The sequence below is a fragment of the Artemia franciscana genome, chromosome 18 (assembly GCF_032884065.1).
Source record: "Artemia franciscana chromosome 18, ASM3288406v1, whole genome shotgun sequence".
NCBI lineage: Eukaryota > Metazoa > Arthropoda > Branchiopoda > Anostraca > Artemiidae > Artemia > Artemia franciscana.
The window spans coordinates 24,277,394-24,301,351 of record NC_088880.1 but is presented as its reverse complement, the minus strand read 5'-3'; the positions used below and the strand labels follow the sequence as shown (position 1 = coordinate 24,301,351).

Here is a 23,958-nt window from a genome sequence, read left to right as displayed (position 1 = left end):
TGCTTAAGATCGCCCAAAGTTAACCCCTAGAAGCTGCATTCAATCTAAATCTGCCTAATATCTTTTTTCCTGTTTGTTGTTCATCGAGTGTTTCTTCCTCTATTTGTTATTCAAGTGCTCTTCTTTTCATCTTCTTCGGTAAAGTGCAAAATTCGAACAATTTAGTTGCACGAACTTTGCTTCTAGTATGTTCTAGTTGTTTTGGATTTTCTTAAACTGTTATCGCTAATCAATGAATTTGCTGCACAGTTTTCAAAATAGTATATCTGAAATATCTTAAGAACTGCTTAGGATACTAAATTGAATTTTTCTAAGGGATTTTTAGAGGGACGGCCAACTGGAAGTCGAATTATGACTTGGACGAAAGGATGGAGCTAAATCACCAAACACTTTACGGATCCAATTTATCAAAATACCATGTGTATAATTTCCTTGGAACATGAATAGGCTATTGGGATGGAAAATTGAAAGTTCTGGGGCCCTTTTTAAGAGTCAACAGTGATTGGAGGGCGAGCCTTCATGTCCTTTTGCTGACCCCTCCCCCCATGCACTTCCCAAGACATCGGATCAAATTTTCAGGATTTCGATTTTACTACTATCTATACCCGATAACCAAGTGGTATAAAACAAAAAAAAAAGACTTGTGTACTTGGCTATCAAAATAGTGTACATCTAATTTTAGGAAGACCTTTGGGGATTAAGGTAAAGTTTTCACGGGGGTATTGAAGGACCAAGAGGAGCAGAGGTACATTGAATAAAACTGCATATCCATGCTATCAAATTTTTAAATCATTGGCACTAGGGAAATTTCAAGCGAGGATGGAGCTGAAACTTTCAGTATCTTTTGGAGGGAGAAAGCAAGGAGTTTTCATGTTTTATGTTAAAAAGGAATAAACGCGAGTTGGTGGGAGAGGTGTGCAAAAAAAGTGTATGTGTGTTTCAAAATATTCAATAAAGCTGTAGCTGTCTTTTCTCGGAATCCTGTATTTCAGCCAGAAAGTCACCTGCTAATAAATAAAAATGTTTCAAAAAATATATCTGTCTATTGCAATTATCTAAGGAATTCGAACTCATTCTCACAGCAAATTGCTCAAAAATTCAAATGAAATCTTATCGTCATCTGAAATTTCCTACAAATGATAAAGGAATAAATCTTTGCTGTTGCTGAAAAATTTTCCAAGAAAATTTTTAAACAGATGGCAGACTTAAAAAAATAGATCTAGTAATCTTTTACTACAAAATTGAGTTCTAAGAAATGAATTAATATTGTGTCGCTATGTGATGCACATTTCGTCTATTCGACAAATTAAGATCCATATCTGGCTAGAACTCTGTCTCCCACCACAAAACAGTTAATTAGTTGATACCAATTCAGATGAGGTAACCATTTTTATAATTTTAAATTCTATAAGAGAACAGAAAAAAGAAAGTAACAATTCTCAGTAAAAAGTACCCCCTTCATCCTATACGGATGAAGGGGATAAATGCTGCTTGCTTTAATTTTTACAACTTCTTGTTGTATAAGTTCTGAAAAAAAGTATTTCCGCCATGCCATTCTTAACTAACCTTCCCCCCCCCAAAAAAAAAACAACATTCGATGAAAGCATTCGATGACTGTATTTGACACCCTTCTCATGATTTCCTGAAAGTATCACTTAAATACCCCAACCCCTTTTGAGGCCCAAGATGAAAAATTCCCCCTTTTCCCAGCAAAAATCCTAACATATTAACAATAAGCAACTTGCATAACCTAAAACCGTTATTCAAGGGAATGTGGGGGTTCTGTAATCCACGGAGATATATTTATTTGACGTTTAGAGTATCTTGAACAAAATGACCATTACTAATTTTTCATCGATTTTTTTTGTGGAGGGGTACCTAAGAAAGGCATAGCAGAGGGTCTGGTTTCCCTCAGACCCCTTTTCAACACCCTACCAGGATTTAATTGTCTAGAAGAGATACTCCTGGGGATGAGGGATTTTTCTGTGGAGGTGGAGCCAGATTTCCTGACATTATGTAAAACACGATCAGAGATTAAACAAAAAAACAAGTTTTGCGAATTGAAAGTAAGGAGCAGCATTAAAAATTAAAACAAATAGAAATTACTGCCAGTGTGAGAGGGGTTACCCTCTCCTCAACACCTTGCTCTTTATGCTAAAGTTTGAATTTTGTCCCAGTTCTTTAAGAATGACTCCTGAAACACAAGGTTCACTAAATTAGAACAATAAGAAACTTTTTTAGATAGAAAATATCTTAAGAAAACAGTTACTACTCTTATAATATGCAAAAATTGTAATTACCAAACTTTGAAAGTGATTCCTCCATACTTACCCTTAGCTCCTCTAACGTTCAGACATATTGATAGCCTAATTGTTTTATTCCCATCTGTTTCCCCGTTTCTTGATTTCGTCAGCATTTATTCGATCTAAGGCTGTACTAGTTAAAAAAAAGTGACGCATGGCAAAAGCCATTGAGAATAATTAATTTGGGCTATATATTTGCAGTTTAATGAGGGAGTGCGTAGTGGAATCATATATACATGAATTTAATTTTAAAGTAATGAATTTTCATTACAGAATAAGCATTTGTTTAATTTTAGCCCCAATAATGATATTGAAAGAGGAATTGGCACTTTTAAAGATTGTGTTGGATATCCCTATTTTAAACGAAGATACAACGATTATGTCAAGCCTAGAGGTGAAGTTCGGCACACAATTAGCACAAAACAGTATCTAGCAAAAAAAATACATTTTGGGCACTATTTCTTCAAAACAGAAAAATGTGGACAAAAATGCAAACTTTTCACAGCTAACTTAACCTTCAATTCTGTTCCTTGTTGACCCCCCCCCCCCCCGCCCCTCCTGATAACCGAGCTAAAATTCTGGTTGCGGATCTAGACTAGCGGGATTTCAGCCATCTCTTAGTCAACTTCTCTGACACTTTTAATCACGTTAAGAAAAAAAGAAGGGAAAGAAACAACAACAACGAAAAATCGTCATATAAATTTGCTGGAAGGGATTGCTGTTTGATACTTAAAGAATTCAAAAGCCAGCCATGCTTCTGGTATAGCATATCAAGTTCGCTCAAGGACAAGGAAGAATAAAACGAAAGTTTAGGCTTCAAGTTCGTTTATGTTTCAATTTTACATACATAACATACAAAATATAAAAATATATGGCAGAGAGACAAGGTCGTTTCGCAATTACAAGAAAGCAATTAAAGAAATGGATAATCAATAAAAAAAAAAACATGGCAAAGAATTAAAATTATTTCTAAATACTGCTAAGTATGTAATGACTAGGACAGGCGCTTGGTCAGTGCAAGGCCGTATCTTAGCAAAGACTGGCGATCAAGCAGTTAGAATCAAGGACCTGCCAGAAGTTGTCTTGCTGAGCCGTCTTCAAGAAGCCCAGGTTTCTGAATATCAGCCAGGAGAAGGACTAAATTGTTTGTTTGTTTTTGTTTTTTGTCACCGTCCTCAAATGGCGAATAGGACAATCGGCTGAAACGAATGAGCCAACCCAACTGAAACATTAGCTTTCTTTTCTCTGATACTGGAAAAGTATATGCAATATCTGAAGTCCAAGGACGCTTTAGCAGACGAAGTTTGGATGCTGTGTCGAGTGACGACGATTTGTGGACAAACCGTCCGATGTTGTTTTGAACCAAATAAGATTTATCGAGTTGACTGAAATGTGAATCAATTTTAGCGTCCTCGAGTTTCAATTGGGAATCACTAACAGCTTCCGTGTTATTTAAGCCCACAGTGGCAGATGAATAATCCACAGACGACCTGCCAACGTCATTATTAAAAATAACTAACCTTGTTCCCTTGGGTGCAAACAACGATGTTATATCATATTTTCTTTTCACTTTCCGAATCGCTTTTCACTTAACAAAGTTGAATACTAAACTGACAAAACAAACTCTCTTAAAACCCCTTTATGCTTCCTGTTTCACATTTACAAGTTCCGCAACGTATGACCCACTGCCTGCAATAGATTAGTGTTTATCAAGGTTACTGTTTGCAAAATTTGTTTATATGCATTTTTGTACGATTCGGAAAAAACCTCCGGGGTATGAGGGTCAAGCCGGGTGATCCCTTCCTTCCCGGGTATGGGCTTGGTTACCATCCATTCCTTTTTAAGGAAAACAAATTAATATTAAAATAATCTTAATTGTGCAGCTTTGAATCAAAATGGAAAGGAAAAGCATTTTCTGTCAAATCGTGTTAGGATGTCCTTGTAACTAAGTTTACATTTCTTCAAAAACGTACAGGCTGTTGGTCTTTCTTCTGAAGGTGTGGAAACTTAAGCTTACCAATTTCGTAATATCAAATGCACTGCTGTAGCACTTTCAGAAGCAACAGTCGGCAACACTACAGTGTTACCCATAGTAAAGGGCCACAAGACTTCACTATATCATTACTTTTTGGCAGATGCAAAATGGTGGTCGTAGCAACATCGGAGGGGGCTTATTTGATTGGAAATCGAAAGTTCTGCACCCCTTTTTAGAGTCAAAAGTAACCAGAGGTCAACCAGTCCTCCTCCCACGCCTTTTTTTCCGAAAATGCTTCTGATCAAAATTTTCAGACAGCTATTTTTTAAACATTTCAAAAATCAAATAACTATGCCTCCGGGATTGACAATACCATCATAGCCTACGGGCATGAGCCTTTAAGTTATGCAAGTTGCTTATTGTAAACATATAAGGTTTTTTTATTGGAAAAACAAGGTATGTTTGACCCTTGGTCTTCAAAAGAGCTTTTTGTCCTATAGAAGCATTCTTGAAAGCTTAAGAACATATATTTGACCGCTTTCTAGCCAAGCAAAAAGTTACTATTTTTTTCAATAACAAAAGATCATTCTGTTTAATCAATAAAATATTAGAACTAATAAAACTATAATCCCAAATACAATTAAATTAGACGATTTAGAATACTAATTTTTAAAATCACAAAAAGGAAAGAATTTTTCACAAGAAAACCGTTTCGGAAAAATCGAACCATTACTCATTGGCACCAGTCCTGCTGAATATTGTATATCGTATTCTTTTTTTTTTATCATTTTAGTTAAATAAACGTGTGTTGCTATTTGTCAGATGAATCTGACAAAATCCAATAAGAAATATTATTGAAAGATCTAAATTAATAGTTTTTTAATATTATTATTACTGTTAAAGTATTATCAACATTGTCAATTATAATATTATCTCATTGTTATTATTATTATTATCATTATTGTTATAATTATTAAACATTAATATTGTTAGATTTCTATTATTAATAAATTTGTGCTGATGCAAGTTTTTTTTTTTAGCCAATTTCTTTCCATTTTTATTTGCTGCTTCAGCAGGCCAACTGTGACGTTAAATTCAAAGAGAATCAGTCGCAGTTGAATTATTCTATTTTTTCAGAAAATAATTATGATTTTTTAGATTTTGCCAGAAAAAAACCTAACGTCATTTTTAGTTGAGCAATATTTTATCATATCAACGAATTTTAATTGTTTGTGAGCTTACATAAATTAATTTCATAATTCTGCATTCCTGGTTTTAGGCGAAGTTCAAAACTTTCACAATATACGTGCTATTTGAATTGTAATAGTACAGTAAATCATACAGAAGGACTTCAGTCCCCATCCTCCTAATAGTAACATGTTCTTCAAAATGGTTCTTAAACATTATAGAAAAACTATGGATTTTTTTTAAATTATCAGTTTGTTTTAATTTTTAAACAACAAAAAGGGCTCAGAAATTGCAAATGTGTCTCTTTAATGCGTCGGTTAGTTTATTCTTTTATCTTATCATTTGTTTTACTTAGAACCTAACTGTAAATGAAAGCAGTTAAAAATTAAGCGAAAGCCAACCTTGATTTAAGCAAATCTTTTAATTTTAGCCTCCCGCCCATAAAGAAGCTTTTGGGTTAAGCCCTGCTATCCATACACAACGATTTTGCTATCAGTACTAGCCAGGATTGCCGCCCCCTAGTGATTTATCACTATTTCTAGTGATTTTTTTGTTTTGCCTAAACAAAAAATCACTAAATCAGCACATGAATCACTAGATTATTGAAGAAAATAACTGAATAAACCAAAAAAATCACTAAAATCTAGTGATTTTCTCTCGCTGGGTGGCAACCCTGGTACTAGTATGTGTCAAGTAGAGTTATTTTCTAGCTCCAAAACTTTCCACTCAGAATTCACAGCAACTGTCAGAAACAAAATTAAGTGTAGTTGATAATTGAGCTTTGTTTCGTCTTATGACTGAACATTGGTTGTTTGTGTGTCTACATTAATTAATTTTTTCTTTTATACAATTGTGTAACAAAGTTCAATGCTTTCCCAACAAATTTGCGTTTTGTATTGCAATAGTACAATCATAAGTTTGGAGAAACTAGACTACTATATCGCTGGAGATGGTAAGTTTCTCAGCATTTTTTTCCTTTTGTCCCTTTTTTCGTGTGTTTTTAGTGTCCCTTCATTTCTAATTCACTTTTATTGTATTTACACATTTTTGTTTGTTACATTTTTTTACATTTTTTCTAATTCATTCATTTTTCTGGCATTATGTATTCAGTTATGAGCTGTATTTCATGTTTACTCATATTTATAATAATCTTTTTTCCACTCACATACGGAGTAATTTCTGCTTGTTCTTTCTCTAATGTCAATTCTTACTTTCATATGAAAAAAAAAGTTTTTTATTCAGTATCTTTTCGTTTTAAATAGCATACCCAAGGATGCCCTAAATGTGGGCAGTTCTAATTTTCCTCACTCGCATATTTTTTCTTTGATTTTTCTTTATTTTTTTCTTTTTATTTCAAGATCTTAATTATAAAAAAAATTAACTTTCTTTTGTATATTTTATATTGGAGATGAGATATCTTAAAAATAAGTATGTGAAAAACAAGCCGAAAAAAGATGTAGCTATTCCAAATGGGTAATGTGTGTTTTTTTTCAAAACTTACACTTACAACCAAAATGATTAAAATAAGTTGGTTTTGTAAATTGACTCAATAGTTTTGTCCAATATAAAAACTTATAATATATAAAAATTATTTTGCATATGACAAGACACTGGCTTCTTTGTCCACCTTCAGTCTTAGCAACAACGTTTGACTTTTTCGAAATTCTTCTAGTTTTCTTTTTAGTTTTTTCGTTTTTCTTTTTAGTTTTTCTTTTTAGTTTTTTAGTCTTTCTAGTTTTTCTTTTTCTAGTTTTCTTTCTTCTAATTTTCTTTTTTAAGTTCTTCTTTTTCGAAGTTCTTATCTTTTTCGAACTAGAACTTAAGACTGTAACAGCATGATGAAAGACTTTAATATTTTCAATTTCAATTTCTTAGGAGTATCAGGAGTATTTCTTAGGAGTGTTAGGAGTATTAGCGCTTATTTACTCGTATTTTATTTAAACAATGAAATTGCCAAAGGTTTAAGGAGGTTGCGGGTAAAGAAAACACTTTGGTTGCAATCGAAAACGCTCTCAGTGAATTACTGATCAAACTTTAGTTTTGTGAACTAAGTGCTGGTGGTCAGAAGCTTCACTTTCCAAAATATTTTTGGGGGAATGGGAAAGTGGATTTCTCCAACTTGCTGGCTATTTTAAGCTACTGGATTGGGTGATAATGCTATTAACATTACTTCTTTTTTCATACCGACTGAGGCTGATCTTCTTTCATTGATTTTAATTCCCATGTTTCATTCTTTCATTGAAATTCTTTCATTAATTATAATTCATATGTTTCCATCAGCCCATGTACCTGTACTTAGCCTACGTACAAGCACATTCGAAAAGTGAAGTTGGGCTAATGATAGCGACATACAGGTATAAATACTTTAGAAACACAATTATAGAAACTACGACAAAGAATTATTGAAAGCAGGCCGCCCAGAACGCATCATATTAAATACATAAGCTAATCAAAATGCCAACTCTGTATATTAAATATTTAATCAAAATATACTTACATCTTAGTTTTTCCACTGAACCTAAGCTAATTCTCTCTGAATACAGACCGATGAAACTGGTTTTCTCACATCTAAGATAGCTAACTTGCGTTTTGTATGTTACGTAAGTATCCATGTACCTGACAAGAAAAAAAAATTTGAGCCAGTAAAATACTGGCATTTCGTACCAATATTTTACTGTCTGGATGGAAGCACTAGGAGCGGGGCGTTCTATCCCCTCTCTCCCAACCTAACACCCCTGTTCGTAGTGCAAGCAGCCCCTGACATAAAGGATAAGTCTTGTTCCTTACAAGTTTCGCAATTGTCCCTAGCTTTCATTTGACAATGCTTGTTTCATTTCCAATGACACTATCTATATGCTTAGTTTGTCCATGATTTATAATCATAACCGTGACTCTACATTTTAATGTCAATTGTGATTTTTTTTTCTGTTGGATTATATGTAAACTTTGGGTCATAAGATTTATGCGGGTTATAAAAGTTATCTGAGGTAATATAAACATGAAATCAAGGTATTTCGCTAGTAAATTCAGTCACAAAGAATTTCTGAAAGAAGATGCTTATTGTGCAGGGAGTCACACAAAAAGAGAAAGAATGGTAAGTTTCACTGACAGCTTCAACATTTTTTTCTAAAATTCAAGTATTAATTCTTTTGAAGGTGGGCAGTATTAAAAGAGCTAAAGAAAATAAATACATCCGCTTAGATGTATCCTGTTGACTTAGAACACCCCATTTGCATAAAAAATAGTCATTTTCGTGTGCTTTAAACTAATCTTGAAAATCACAAAACAACCTAGGCTTCCCTTATTATAAATACATTTTATTCTTTCAAAAACATTTCAAAGCCATGATTAAGCATCCTTCTTTAAAAATTTGAAACATAGCTGTGCTTGTTAGCTACTTTAATGCTTTTCCGCAAACACATAGACCCTGATCATTATTATATTATTATATAAAAAAAACAAGTTTTTTTTAACTGAAAGTAAGGAGCGACATTAAAACTTAAAACGCACAGAAATTACTTCGTATATGAAAGAGGCTGCTTCCTCATCAACGCCCCGCTCTTTACGCTAAAGTTTGACTCTTTCTCTCAATTCTTCTTTTTAAAACAGTAAAAAACTTTAGCGTAAAGAGCGGGGCGTTGATGAGAAAGCAGCCCCTTTCATATACGGAGTAATTTCTGTTCGTTTTAAGTTTTAATGTCGCTCCTTACTTTCAGTTAAAAAAACTTGTTTTTTTTATATAATTTCTGAACGTTTTTGAATCAAATGCATGTTTTGATTTTGGCTCTCCGCAGAGGAATAATCAAAACGAAATTTGCATATTTTTTTTTTTTTTTGGCTCAATGGCTTTCTCATAATTTTGATCGAATGATTTTGAGAAAAAAAGAGCGGGGGACGAAGCCTAGTTGCCCCCCGATTTTTTGGTTAATTAAAAAGGCAACTAGAACTTTTAATTTTTTACGAATCTTTTTATTGGTAAAAGATTTACGTAACTTATAAATTAGCTTACGTAAAGAACTTTTGTATTCTCATGTTTTTATTACATATATGAGGGGATTCGCCCCATCGTCAGTACCTCGCTCTTTACACTAAAGCTTAAATTTTATCCCAATTCATTAAGAATGACCCCCTGAATCACAAAAGTCGTAGAATAAGTAGTTGAAATTACTGAAAATACTTTAGCGTAAAGAGCGAGGTATTAGAAGGAGGTGAGCCCCTCATATGGGTAATAATTTCTGTTTGTTTTAAGTTTTATTGCTGTTCCTTACTTCCAGCTGAAAAAGCTTTTTCACTTTTATTTTTTAATTGTTTTTTTTTTAAATAATGCTAGTAAATCCTGCTCTCCCTTCATGGAAATTTTCTTCTCCCATTACAAATTCTCGAAGAAAAGTTCCCCCAGCATATCCCCCTCTTCTCAACCCCTCCCCCAAACCAAAAAAATCCTCTTGAAAACGCCTGTATACTTCCCAATAACCATTACTATATGTAAGCACAGGTCAAAGTTTGTAACTTGTTGCCCCTCCCACGGGGACTGTGGGGGTGTAAGTCGTCCCCAAAGACATAGTTATAAGGTTTTTCAACTACGCTGAATAAAATGGCTATCTCAGAATTTTGATCCGTTGACTTTGGGAAAATAATTAGCGTGGGAGGGGGCCTAGGTGCCCTCCAATTTTTTTGGTCACTTAAAAAGGGTACTAGAACTTTTCATTTCCGTTAGAATGAGCCCTCTTGCAACATTCTAGGACAACTGGGTCGATACGATCACCCCTGGGAAAAAGAAAAAAAAAACAAAAAAACAAATAAACACGCATCCGTGATCTGCCTTCTGGCAAAAAATGCAAAATTCCACATTTTTGTAGATAGGAACTCGAAACTTCTACAGTAGGGTTCTCCGATACGCTGAATCTGATGGTGTCATTTTCGTTAAGATTATATGACTTACAGGGGGCGTTTCCCCCTATTTTTTAAAATAACGCAAATTTTCTCAGGCTAGTAACTTTTGATGGGTAAGACTAAACTTGATGAAACTTATATATTTAAAACCAGCATTAAAATGCGATTCTTTTGATGTAGCTATTGGTATCAAATTCCATTTTTTAGAGTTTTGGTTACTATTGAGCCGGGTCGCTCCTTACTACAGTTCGTTACCACGAACTGTTTGAACAGTTCGTTACCACGAACTGTTTGATCCAGGCTAGACGAATGCCTTTAATAAGATTCGCCGCGTATTCAGAAAAACATAAAATGAAAAAAAGTTAATTAAAAAATAAAATGGGTTTTCATGATTGAGGTAAAGAGCAGAATATATCTGGAAAACAAAACTAACTTTTAATACTTATCTATATTTTCAAAATTTTGAAACACGGGAGCTCTAATGCAAACTAAGCTTGCTTTGATTTTTTGGGGATTTTAAATTGTATTCTAGTATTCTACAAGTCATTGATGTCATGTCGGTGAAAGATTATTGGGAGCCTTACTATTATTTGGCAGATTATTGGGAGTCTTATTATTATTATTTTTTTCAAGGCTAATTATGGACTTTTTTGTTCCTAAGAAAATCTTCCATTTATGGATCGTTATTATTGTTTCCAGTAAAGCACATTTTTTCAAAGTTCAAGGGCATAAGGAAATATCACTTGTCAGTTTGTTTGTTTTCTAGCTTGTTTTCTAGATATAAACTACACAAATTTGGGACAGTCAGTTTTGTCGCTGCGTAAGCTAATCTCAAATCAAAAACATTTTTTACAAATTTACGCGTTTCTTTATTTGGATGTGATAATTGTTGGGCTTCTAACTTTTCTCATATGTAGTGTTGTATCAGTGTTTTTCCCCTTTATTTTTCTTTCGAAATTTTTTTTTCGGTTGAAACAAAAGATTTGTTTGAGGCGGGTATGTCCTATAAATGAGTCTGTGAAACTACTACTGCTAGCAACTCAAGGCAGCACCAAGCCGCTTGAGGCCAACACAGCCACTCACGCTTCTCCTCTATCCCAATCTATTCAAAGCCTCCCTTTTACACCCTCCCAGGAAGTTTCTATTTCCTTTAAATTTTTCTTCATGATATCCTCTCACCTCAGACGAAGACGACCTGCTTTCCGTTTAGCCCTAGACGGTTGGTCGAAAAGGACAATCTTCGGCAAGCTGTCATCCTTCATCCCCACAACGTGCCCTAGCCATCTTAACCTTTCTTTTATTATAGCCCTAGAAAGTTTCGTACAGCCTACTCTTTGCAATCAGTCAGCTGGCTACCCAGAACAATCAGTAGGCAGTTTCTCTGGAAAACATCTAGCAAGTCTTCATCTGCTTTCGGAGCACCCATGCTTCAGAGCCATATTTGACCACTGTCCTCACTGGAGCTTCTAATATGCTAATCTTGGTTTGCAGATTTATCTTCCTATTCTTTCAAACTTTTTGTAACTGTGAAAAACACCCTGAGCCTTTATCTATTCTACTTTAACATCTTCACTGCTCCCACCGTTTTTACTAATAATGCTACCAAGGCAAGTCAAGCTGCCTCCACAGTCGATTTTGCCAAATGTCTACTAATTTTACCAAATGATATGGTTCATACCAGGCATGTACACAGTAATTTATTTCAGGGGGGGGGGCAAATCCTTCAAAACAGAATATTAAGCCACATTTTATTGCGTAACATCTACAAGAACCAAAAGCACATATATCAAGAAGTAGAGACTCATCCTATATTGTAAGTTCCAATCTACTAGCAGAGCTAAGAGCAAACTTTTCCAGAATCTCATCCACTGATACAGAAACATTTCGATGGACATTCAAACGTGCCAAGCCATATAGTCGGCCTTCATCCATTTGGCTGCAGAGATAAGTTTTTAGCCTTTCCATTGAAGAAAATGACCTCTCAAGACATGCTGTAGAAGTTGGGATGACTCAGAAAATGAGGAGTAACAAATGGACGTTGGGAAATATGCCTCGCTCACACTCAGCCGGGCCCTGCAGTGCCATCTTTGGAAAAAGACAGGGAGCTACTTTCAGCCCCTTAGCCTGCCATAGATGAAGCTCAGCCGTCATAGCGGACTCCGAACTCATTAGATCTGAGGCATATAACTTGATCAGTTCTTTATATTCTCTTTTACTACAAAATATGAAGGGTTCCGCTGAGGCCTTTTAGAATAACTTTGTGCTTTATGAATCAAGATTCGAGTGATTCTATGAGTTGGTCCATGAATGGGATGAATACGGAAACTCGATAGTAAGATTTTATGTTCTTCTCTGCTGGGATATCATGTGAAATGTTAAAGACATTTCTCTTTCGTGGCATGGCAATGGGGATTTCCAGTTCCTGGCAAATGCACGTGACTTGTGAAAACAGCTGACCGAACTTCTCCGCCTTATTTGTGTATCTAGAAATATTTCTGTCGCACCTTCGACACAATGAATGCACATAACCACATCGATGCTTTCTGACTGCAGCAGCTTAGACAAATTCAGTGTGTATCCCAGAAAAATATCCACAATAAGGGTTACTATATAGTCCAAGCTCAGGATGCTATTGAGCAGACTTCTGGCTTTTGACGACGCCATAGAGTTCCCATTTGTCTCTATGTCTTCTAGGGCCTTAAAGATCAGAACTATTAACTGATTTGATATCTGTATCGCGTCTTTCGACCCATCGAGTTTCACAAACTCCTTTCAGATTGACTTCAGCATAAGTTTTTAAGACTGCGCTTCGCTTGGCACTTAAGTGAAAGAAATTCGCTGTTTCATGGATAACCACACATAAAAAGATGTAAAGCGCATGTGTATCTACTTTATGATAGAAAGCACATACAGTGCTTTATATCAGGGGATCTTACTCGAGTCCGTCAATACCATTTTCAAGGAATGGTCGACACAGTGAACACACTTGCCGAGTGGATATTTCTTCGAGATAAAAGCCAGGGCTCCTGACAAATGTCCACTCATGTTTGTAGCCCCATCATATCCTTGTCCCCTGCATAGTTTAATATCAAGCCTAAGTTTTTCCGTTGGACTGTGGATAAATTGACTGAAGCTTTCACCTCACAAGTCTTCAATAACAGCACACTCAACAAACCCCTCCCTGAGCTGAAAAGTTTCGGTGTCCAAAAATTGAAGCCCTAGAGCCATTTGTTCGTCCCTTGATATGTCGGTTGTCTCGTCCAGGATGGTAAAGAAAACGAGCCGATTTCATTTGCTTAACCATCTTTCCAGTAATGAGCTGTCCACAGATATAAACTAGTTCGTTCTGAATTCTGGAGCTCCAGTACTGGACATTGCCTGCACTTTTCCCAAACACCTCTTTCATGATTCGATCGTCTTTCGTCTGATAGAGTATCAAGGTCCTAAAATTTCGATCGTTTATTACAGGGTCTATAAAGGTCAATTTCCCCGAATCCTTGTCCCTACGCAGTTCAAGTATTTGCCGTCCACACAACAGTATTGTTTTTATAATGAGAAACCGTTTTCTGTTTATTTCTATTTCATCTCTTTTGTGAGTGTTCAAGACTTCCACTATAGAAGACTTTTGCCTGCTCACTGTTGCCAGAAAACTTTCCCGCCAAACAACAGCGTTTTTATGGTAGGCGTGTGTCTGATGTTTAGGAAAGTCTTTGGCTTTTTTCAGGAAAGTCTAGGGCTTCTAATTCACGTGAGGCTTCTTCACAAGCTGCCCTAATTTTTGCTGAGACCCCCTTCCGGCTTGATTACAAGCAAACAAAGCACAATATTTGTAGAAACACCCTTTTTTCACTGAAGAAAATACTAGGCAAGGGTACTTATCCATCCAGCTAACTTGAAACTTTCTTGTTGTTGAGCCTGTGACATGAACTGGGAAAGGATAGTCCTTATTTGGTTTAAAACGCCTTTTCAGTAAATTATATTTTATTTCATTGGAAACCAGACCTCTTCTTTAAAAAAAAGGTTCTAACGTCAATATTTATTTCATCACGTCTGTGTGCTACTACCTCAGCATCTGGTATTGATTCTTGAGCTGAAGTCGAAGGTTCAGTCGGACCGGCAATGTTCAGCTGATCATTATTACCACTTTTTTCCGTGTTGACCTCACTAATTCGTCATTTTTTTTTACCTCAAAGCTGAAAAATACACTGTTTTTTTTCGACATTTTCAACCTTTTACTGAAAAGACCTGGGTTTAATTGCAAGAATGAAAAAACAACAAAGAGAGGTAAAACTCAATGAAAAGACAAAAAACGAGACTGCGGCCAGTAGAGAGAAAAGATGAAAGACTAAAAAAACACGGATATTTCGCCTGTATACAAACGAGGCGTCCTCAGCACAAGAGAAACAAAGATAAAAATAAAAGAAAACACTAAACTAAAAACAAATTAAACCACCACCAATATTAATAAATACAATTGTTGCATCTGATCCACGTAGGGGAAAGAAGCAATTAGAGTTATTTCAATAAGAACATCAGAGCAACTGAGGACAAAATTAAAGAAATTGAAAGTAAGTTAGTTATTCTGTTGCGAAATAATCCTCTTGTTGGCTATTATTATTAAAGCACCTTTGCTATTGAAGCTATTATTGGTCATTACAAGAATGACCCCTTATTCCCATAGAGAAGGACCACCCACAAACAGGTGAGTTTCAAAAGATAACAGCTAGCTGAGATTGTTTTAAGGAGGGTGAAAAGTTGGACAGGAAATGGATTAATGATATGCTGGTAATTACAGGCCAAAATATCATCGAAAACGGTCAACTCATTAAGTTTAGATCAGTGATTAGCCACTACCGCTTATTCTGCAAGAAGTCATACTTCAATTTGAATTACTTGATTTTTGTTATACAAACAGAAACTAATCTTCTTTCGTTGATTTTATGAATAAAAGATTTGAGACAGTAAAATAGTGTGCTTCGCGCCACTATTTTACTGACTGGTTGAAAACGTTGGGGGTGAGATGTCTCTCTTGTTTTTTTATAGTTTTGGCATCCCCCGTTACTTTCATTTGAAAATGCTTGTTTTCTTTCCATTGGTATTATTTAACCACTTACTAGGCTATATCTATCATTTGTAATCATTACCACAACAAAAGAGAGAATAATGAGGACTTTTTTCCCAAGACTTGTTAAGGTTTTTGGTAAGGATAAAACCCCAATTACTCGTCTACGAGGGGTGTATCAAATACCATGTAGTTGTGGAAATTATTACATTGGTCGAACCCACCAAAATTTAGGAACAAGATTACAGCAACACAAAGAAAGTATTGAAAAAGCATTAAAGTCTAAAAGTAACTCCATATCTTTCGATTCAGCTTTAAGTAATCATATTTTTGAAAATCCAAACCATTATGTTCTATTTGACGAAACAATTCTAATTAGCAATGACCTAGGAATCAAACAAACTGTCCGCGAGGCAATCGAAATCAAACGAAACTTAAATAATAATACATCCCTAAATAGAGACTTGGGTGAATACACACTCAACCCTATGTACACAAAATTAATTATAGAAAATAATCTAATTCAAAATAAAACAAAAATAGGAACGAACAAAAACAAGCCCAATCCCAAAAGAACTATCAGATTAGCTGCAGAGAAAGCAAATATCAAACAGTTCGTGGTAACAAACTGTAGTAAGGAGCGACCCGGCTCAATAGTAACCAAAACTCTAAAAATTAAATTTTGATAACAATAGCAACATCAAAAGAATCGCATTTTAATGCTGATTTTAAATATATTAAATAGAAAAAAACTAATTTTTTTAGCTGAAAGTAAGGAGCGACATTAAAACTTAAAACGAACAGAAATTACTCCGTATATAAAATGGTTTGTCCCCTCCGCAATGCCTCGCTCTTTACGCTAAAGCTTTCAATTGTTTTAAAAAGCAGAATTGTGGCAAAGAGTCAAGTTTTTAATTGTTTTAAAAAGTAGAATTGTGACAAAGAATCAAACTTTAGCGTAAAGAGCGAGGGATTGCGGAGGAGACAAACCATTTTATATACGGAGTAATTTCTGTTCGTTTTAAGTTTTAATGTCGCTCCTTACTTTCAGCTAAAAAAATTAGTTTTCTTTATTTGATTTCTGAACGTTTTTGAATTAATGCATGTTTGGTTTTGGCTCTCCGTACATAAATTATTAAAATGAAATTTGTATACTAATTCTTTTTTTGGCTAAATGGCTTTCTCTTAGTTTTGATCAGACGATTTTGAAAATAAGGGGTGGAGAAGGAGGTTGCCCTCTAATTTTTTGGTTGCTTAAAAAGGCAACTAGAACTTTTAATTTTTAACGAACGTTTTTATTAGTAAAAATTATACGTAACTTATAAATTAGCAACTTACGTAACAAACTTTCATAATCTTATATTTTCATTATGTATACAAGGGGGTTTGTATCCTCGTTAATACCTCGCTCTTTACACTAAATCCTAAGTTTTGTCCCAATTCTTTAAGAATGACCCCTGAATCAGAAAGGCCGTAGAATAAATAGTTGAAATTACTAAAAATACTTTAGTATAAAGAGCGAGATATTTATCTCCTCCTAAATACCTCGCTCATTATGCTAAAGTATTTTTAGAACCCCTCATATGCGTTATAATCTCTGTTCGTTTTAAGTTTCAATGCTACTCCTTCCTTTCATTTGAAAAAACGTTTTCATGTTTATTTTTCATTGTTTTCTTATAGTAATGCTAGAAAATCATGCGCCCTTTTCCTTGAATTTTTCTTCCCCCATGACAGATTCCTCCAAGGAAAGATCCTCCAACATAGCCCCCTCTCCTCAGCCCCGCCCCCAAAACAAAATAAAATCCCCCTGAAAACGTCTGTACACTTCCCAATAACCATTACTATATGTAAACACTGGTCAAAGTTTGTAACTTGCAGCCCCTCCCCCAGGGATTGTGGGGAAATAAATCATCCCCAAATACATAGTTATTATGGTTTTCGACTATGCTGAACAAAATGGCTATCTCAAAATTTTGATCCGTTGACACTGGGAAAAAAAATGAGCGTTGGAGGGGGCCTAGATGCCCTCGAATTTTTTGGTCACTTAAAAAGGGCACTAGAACTTTTCATTTCCGTTAGAATGAGCCCTCTTGCGACATTTTAGGACCACTTGGTCGATACGATGACCCCTGGGAAAAAAAAAACAAAAAAAAACAAATAAACACGCACCCGTGATTTGTCTTCTGGCAAAAAATACAAAATTCCACATTTTTGTAGATAGGAGCTTGAAACCTCTACAATAGGGTTCTCTGATACGCTGAATCTGATGGTGTGATTTTCGTTAAGATTATATGACTTTTAGGGGGTGTTTCCCCCTATTTTCTTAAATAAGGCAAATATTCTCAGGCTCGTAACTTTTGATGGGTAATACTAAACTTGATGAAACTTATATATTTAAAATCAGTATTAAAATGTAGCTATTGATATCAAAATTCAACTTTTTAGAGTTTTGGTTACTATTGAGCCGGGTCGCTCCTCACTACAGTTCGTTACCACGAACTGTTTGATAAGTTTCATCAAGTTTAGTCTTACCCATCAAAAGTTACGAGCCTGTGAAAATTTCCTAAGAAATTTTCTCGCATAAAGAGCGAGGTATTTAGGAGGAGATAAATACCTTGCTCTTTATGCTAAAGTGTTTTTAGTAATTTCAACTATTTATTCTACGGCCTTTCTGATTCAGGGGTCATTCTTAAAGAATTGGGACAAAACATACGATTTAGTGTAAAGAGCGAGGTATTAACGAGGGTACAAACCCCCTCGTATACATAATAAAAATATAAGGTTATGAAAGTTTGTTACGTAAGTTAATTCTTAAGTTACGTATATTTTTTACTAATAAAAATGTTCGGTAAAAATTCAAAGTTCTAGTTGCCTTTTTAAGTAACCGAAAAAGTGGAGGGCAACTAGGCCTCCTTCTCCACCCCTTATTTCTCAAAATCGTCTGATCAAAACTAAGAGAAAGCCATTTAGCCAAAAAAAGAATTAATATACAAATTTCATTTTAATAATTTATGTGCGGAGAGCCAAAACCAAACATGCATTAATTCAAAAACGTTCTGAAATTAAATAAAAAAAAACTAATTTTTTTAGCTGAAAGTAAGGAGCGACATTAAAACTTAAAACGAACAGAAATTACTCCGTATATGAAATGAGTTGTCCCTTCCGCAATCCCTCGCCCTTTACGCTAAAGTTTGACTCTTTGCCACAATTCTACTTTTTAAAACAATTAAAAGCTTTAGCGTAAAGAGCGACGGATTGCGGAGGGGACAACTCATTTCATATACGGAGTAATTTCTGTTCGTTTTAAGTTTTAATGTCGCTCCTTACTTTCAGCTAAAAAAATTAGTTTTTTTTTTATTTAATCGCAATAAGAAATCATTCCAATTTTTAATAAATACAGTTAGTGAAATGAATGAACCTTTTTATCTTGTAAAATGTTAGCTTTTATCAGACAGTCTTGGCTGAACTTTTCGTTAAGAAGTAATGATGCCAAGGCTAATTTTAAAAAAATGGATTTTTAACTGAGAACTTTTATTGTAAGTGTTTTATTGTTTTTATTTTTTCTTTGCTGAAGACGGCCCTTAGATATAGGGCCGAAATATTCAAATAGGTTTTGTTGGTTCACTGTCTTGGGAAAAAAGTCCTCATTATTCTCTCTTTTGTTGTTGTATTATGGAAAGGCAGTGTGGTCTTCGTCATTATTTTTGTAATCATTACCGTGATTCTACTATTTTATGTCAAATTCCTATTCTTTTTCTCTGGTGGATTATATGTAAACTTTGGGTCATAAGATTTATAAGGGTTATAAAAGTTGTCTGAGGCAATATAAATATAAAATTGAGGTATTTCGTCAGTAAATTCAGTTACAAAGAATTTCTGAAAGAAAACGCTTATTGTGCAGGAAGTAACATAAAAAGAAAAAGAATGGTACGTTTCACTGACAGCTTCAACATTCTTTCAAAAATTCGTGAATTCATCCTTACGTAGGTGGGCAGTATTTTATCAGACTCGATGGGTGCTTAGGTGCATCTTAGAACATCACATTTGAATGCAAAAAGTAGGCCTTTTTGAGTGCTTTAAGCTAATCTTGAAAACCGTAAAACAGCCTAAGCTTCCCCTCCTCCCCAAATAGTAGCCTTGTTAGAAAAATATAAGTAACCTGCTTTAATTTGGGGCAAGCTCACCTTCACTCCCTTTAGTCTCGCGGAGTGGTATCCATGATCCTTTGGTTGAGCATCCTTCTTGTAATATTTGAAAGACCTTCGTACTTGTTAGCTGCTCTAGCACTCTTCTGCCAATATATCATAATCCTGCCAATGCTGAATGGTATAGAATGGTTCCTTCTCCTGGGCTTCACCAATGATGGTCATCTGTTCGACCCTTAGCATCAAGCAGTCTGTGGTTTTCTCCCACAATAATCGGTTAGCAGCTCAAACACCAGTCTTCTGGGACATCATAATCTTGTCACCTTGAATCGTGTGGACACTCCTCCTTTCTGCTGGACTTCACTGGGGCACTAAGAAAATATTCATGGGGTAGGGGACGCACCAGGATCCCTGGGCTAACCAGCAGAAAACTAATTCCGTGGAAAAACCGGTATTCTATGCCATTACTTACATAAACAGAATATATTTTTTCTTGGGGGGTTAATTCCCCTTAGGCCCCCCTCTTGGGTGTGCGCCTGTTGGGCTTCACAAAATGGTATGTAGAGGCTGTCTGTTTTTTTGCTCTTCAACGTATCCTGAAGCTGAAGTTGAGCGTCTTTTTTCAGAGGTTTTGACATGTTATTAAATAGAAAGACTATGGAAAACCAATGATATAGGAAGATTTGACACTCAGATATAGGTTTAGAAGACATTTATACAACTATCGTCCTTACTGTAAAGCCATTCAGCCAAAACGACAGAAGTACATATAAGATTAATTTGAGTTTCTATTGTATTCAAATTTATATAGATCTAGATTTAAATTTCCTAATAATGAGTGAAACCTCATTTTTTATGTGTATGTTTAACTGATCATAATACAAATAAGGATTAGGCTAGTTTATCTATAATCAAACAGTTCGTGGTAACGAACTGTAGTAAGGAGCGACCCGGCTCAATAGTAACCAAAACTCTAAAAAATGGAATTTTGATACCAATAGCTACATCAAAAGCATCGCACTTTAATGCTGATTTTAAATATATAATTTTCATCAAGTTTAGTGTTACACATCAAAAGTTACGAGCCTGAGAAAATTTGCCTTATTTTATAAAATAGGAGGAACAACCCCTAAAAGTCATAGAATCTTGACAAAAATCACACCATCAGATTCAGCGTATTAGAGAACCCTATTGTAGAAGTTTCGAGCTCCTATCTACAAAAATGGTCACGGATACGTGTTTAATGTGTTTGTTCGTTTCTTTTTTTCCCCTGGGGTGATCGTATCGACCCAGTGGCCCTAGAATCTTGCGAGAGGGCTCATTCTAATGGAAATGAAAAGTTCTAGTGCCCTTTTTAAGTGACCAAAAAAGCTGGACGACAACTAGGCCCCCACCCACGCTAATTATTTTTCCAAAGTCACAGAATCAAAATTCTGAGATAGCCATTTTATTCAGCGTAGTCGAAAAACCTTATAACTATGTCTTTGGGGACAATTTACTCCCCCACAGTCCCCGTGGGAGGGGCTACAAGTTACAAACTTTGACCAGTGCTTAAATATAGTAATGGTTATTTGGAAGTGTACAGACGTTTTTAGGGGGATTTTTTGGTTGGAGTAGGGGTTGAGAAGAGGGGGATATATTGGGGGAACTTTCCTTGGAGGAACTTGTCATGGGGGAAGAAAATTTCCATGAAGGGGGCACAGGATATTCTAGCATTATTTAAAAAAACAATAAAAAATAAATATGAAAAGTTTTTTCAACTGAAAGTAAGGAGCAGCATTAAAACTTAAAACTAACAGAAATTATTACCCATATGATAGGCTCAACTCCTCCTAATACCTCGTTCTTTACGCTAAAGTATTTTTTGTAATTTCAACTATTTATTCTACGGCTTTTGTGATTCAGGGGTCATTCTTAAGAAATTGAGACAAAATTTAAGCTTTAGTGCACAGAGCGAGATACTGACGAGGGGGTGAACCTCTTATATACGTAATAAAAACATGAGAATATAGAAGTTCGTTACGTAAGCTAATTTGTAAGTTATGTATATCTTTTACTAATAAAAATATTCTTAACCAAGAACTAAGAGCTCATATGGCACTTGTGACGAGGCAAGAAGAGCCAAGAGCTCATATGGTATGAGCTTTAACAAAATTCTAAGAATCAATAGATTGATTGAAAAGGAACATCAGAGGTTTAATGCCGGTAAGAGCTCTGAGTCACGATGTCCTTCTAAGATTATGAATACTTCATTTTTTCTAATTTTTCCTCTCCATTTAGCCCTTCAGATGGTCGAACCTGGGAAAACGACTTTATCAAGTCAATTTGTGCAGCTCCCTGACACGCCTACCAATTCTCATCGTCCTAGCACGTCCAGAAGCACCAAACTCACCAAATCATTGAACACCTCCCCCCAACTCCCCCAAAGAGAGCGAATCCAGTACGGTTACGTCAATCACGTATCAAGGACATTTGCTTATTCAATTCACCAAGCTCCATCCCGATTCCTCCACTCCAAGCGTTTTCAAGATTTCCGATTTCCCCCTCCAACTCCCCCCAATGTCAACAGATCTGGTCTTGATTAAATAATAGCTCTGAGACATCAAATCCTTCTAAATATCAAATTTCATTAAGATCCGGTCACCCGTTCTTAAGTTAAAAATACCTCAAGTTTTCTAATTTTTCCAAATTAACACCCCCAGCTCAGTACAGTACACCCCAGCACCCCAGTACAGTTACGTCAATCACGTATCAAGGACATTTGCTTATTCAATTCACCAAGATCCATCCCGATTCCTCCACTCCAAGCGTTTTCAAGATTTCCGATTTCCCCTCCAACTCCCCCCAATGTCAACAGATCTGGTCTTGATTAAATAATAGCTCTGAGACATCAAATCCTTCTAAATATCAAATTTCATTAAGATCCGGTCACCCGTTCTTAAGTTAAAAATACCTCAAGTTTTCTAATTTTTCCAAATTAACACCCCCAGCTCCTCCAAAGAGAACGGATCCTTTCCAATTGTATTAATCACGTATCTAGAACTTGTGCTTATTCTTCCCATCAAGTTTTATCCTGATCTCTCCACTCTAAGTGTTTTCCAAGATTTCTGTTTCCCTCCTCCAACCCCCTATGTCCTCGGATCCAATTCGAGTCGAAAATGGAGCACCTGAGACATAAAATCCTTCTATATATATCAAGTTTCATTGAGATCCGATCACCTATTCGTAAGAAAAAAATACCCCAATTTTCACGTTTTCCAAGATTTCCGGTTTCCCCCTCCAACTCCCCGCAATATCACAGGACCGGGTCGAAATTTAAAATTAAAGCTTTAAAGCACAAGATCCTTCTAAATATCAAATTTCATTAAGATCTGGTCACCTGTTCGTAAGTTACAAGTACGTCATTTTTCCGAATTACCCCCCCCCCCAAACTCCACCAAAGAGAGCAGATCCGGTCCGGTTATGTCATTCATGTATCTTAGACAGGCTTTTATTCTTTTCATCCAGCTTCATCCTGATTTCTCCGCTTTAAGTATTTTCTAAGATTTCCCGTCCCCCCCCCCCAATGACGCCGAATCCGGTTGAGATTTAGAATAAGAGATCTGAGTTACGAGGTCGTTCTAAATATGAAGTTTCATGAAGATCCGATCACTCCTTCGTAAGTTAAAAATACGTCATTTTTTCTAATTTTTCAGAATTAATCCCCCCCCCCAATAGAGCGGATCCGTTCAAATTATGTTAATCACGTGTCTAAGACTTCTGCTTATTTTTCCCACCAAGTTTCATCCCGATCCCTCCAATCTAAGCGTTTTCCATGATTTTAGGTTCTCCCACCCCAAACTCTCCCCAATGTTACCAGATCCGGTCGGGATGTAAAAGAAAGGCTTTGAGACACGATATCCATCTAAATATCAAATTTGATGGATTTAACCCCGTTCGTAAGTTAAAAATACTTCATTTTTTCTAATTTTTCAGAATTACCCCCCCCCCCCCGCACCAACTACCCCAAAGAGAGCGGGTTCGTTCCGGTTATGTCAATCATGTATCTAGGACTTGTGTTTTTTTTTCCACCTAGTTTCATCCCGATCCCTCCACTCTAAGTGTTTACCAATATTTCAGTTTCCCCCTCCCAACTCCCTCCCCCCTAATGTCACCAGATCCGGTCAGGATTTAAAATAACATCTCTGAGACATGTTATCCTTCCAAACATCAAATTTGATTAAGATCTGATCAACCGTTCGTAAGTTAAAATTACTTCATTTTTTCTATTTTTTTCCGAATCAACTGGCTTAATGAAACATATATTAATGACTACACTGATGGTGGTCACTCACACTCCCAAAACCAGTCTGCTGCATAGAATGTCATTTTTGGCTTTTTAATATGGTATTT

General features: G+C 35.6%; 1 protein-coding gene across 3 annotated transcripts in view; it reads left to right on the top strand.

Moving 5' to 3' along the window:
• Nucleotides 1–6,219: 6,219 nt before the first annotated feature.
• Nucleotides 6,220–23,958, top strand: part of LOC136038789 (monocarboxylate transporter 13-like) — an 80,784-nt gene continuing 63,045 nt past the window's right edge. Inside the window, exon 1 of one of the 3 annotated variants that reach the window (XM_065722166.1) lies at nt 6,220–6,418. In XM_065722166.1, the coding sequence (XP_065578238.1) occupies nt 6,416–6,418 (3 nt within the window). In that variant the 5' untranslated portion in view covers nt 6,220–6,415. Of the gene's footprint in view, nt 6,419–8,506; nt 8,561–18,938; nt 18,958–23,958 lie in introns of those variants that run through there. The other 2 variants (XM_065722167.1, XM_065722170.1) reach the window with 2 other exon arrangements.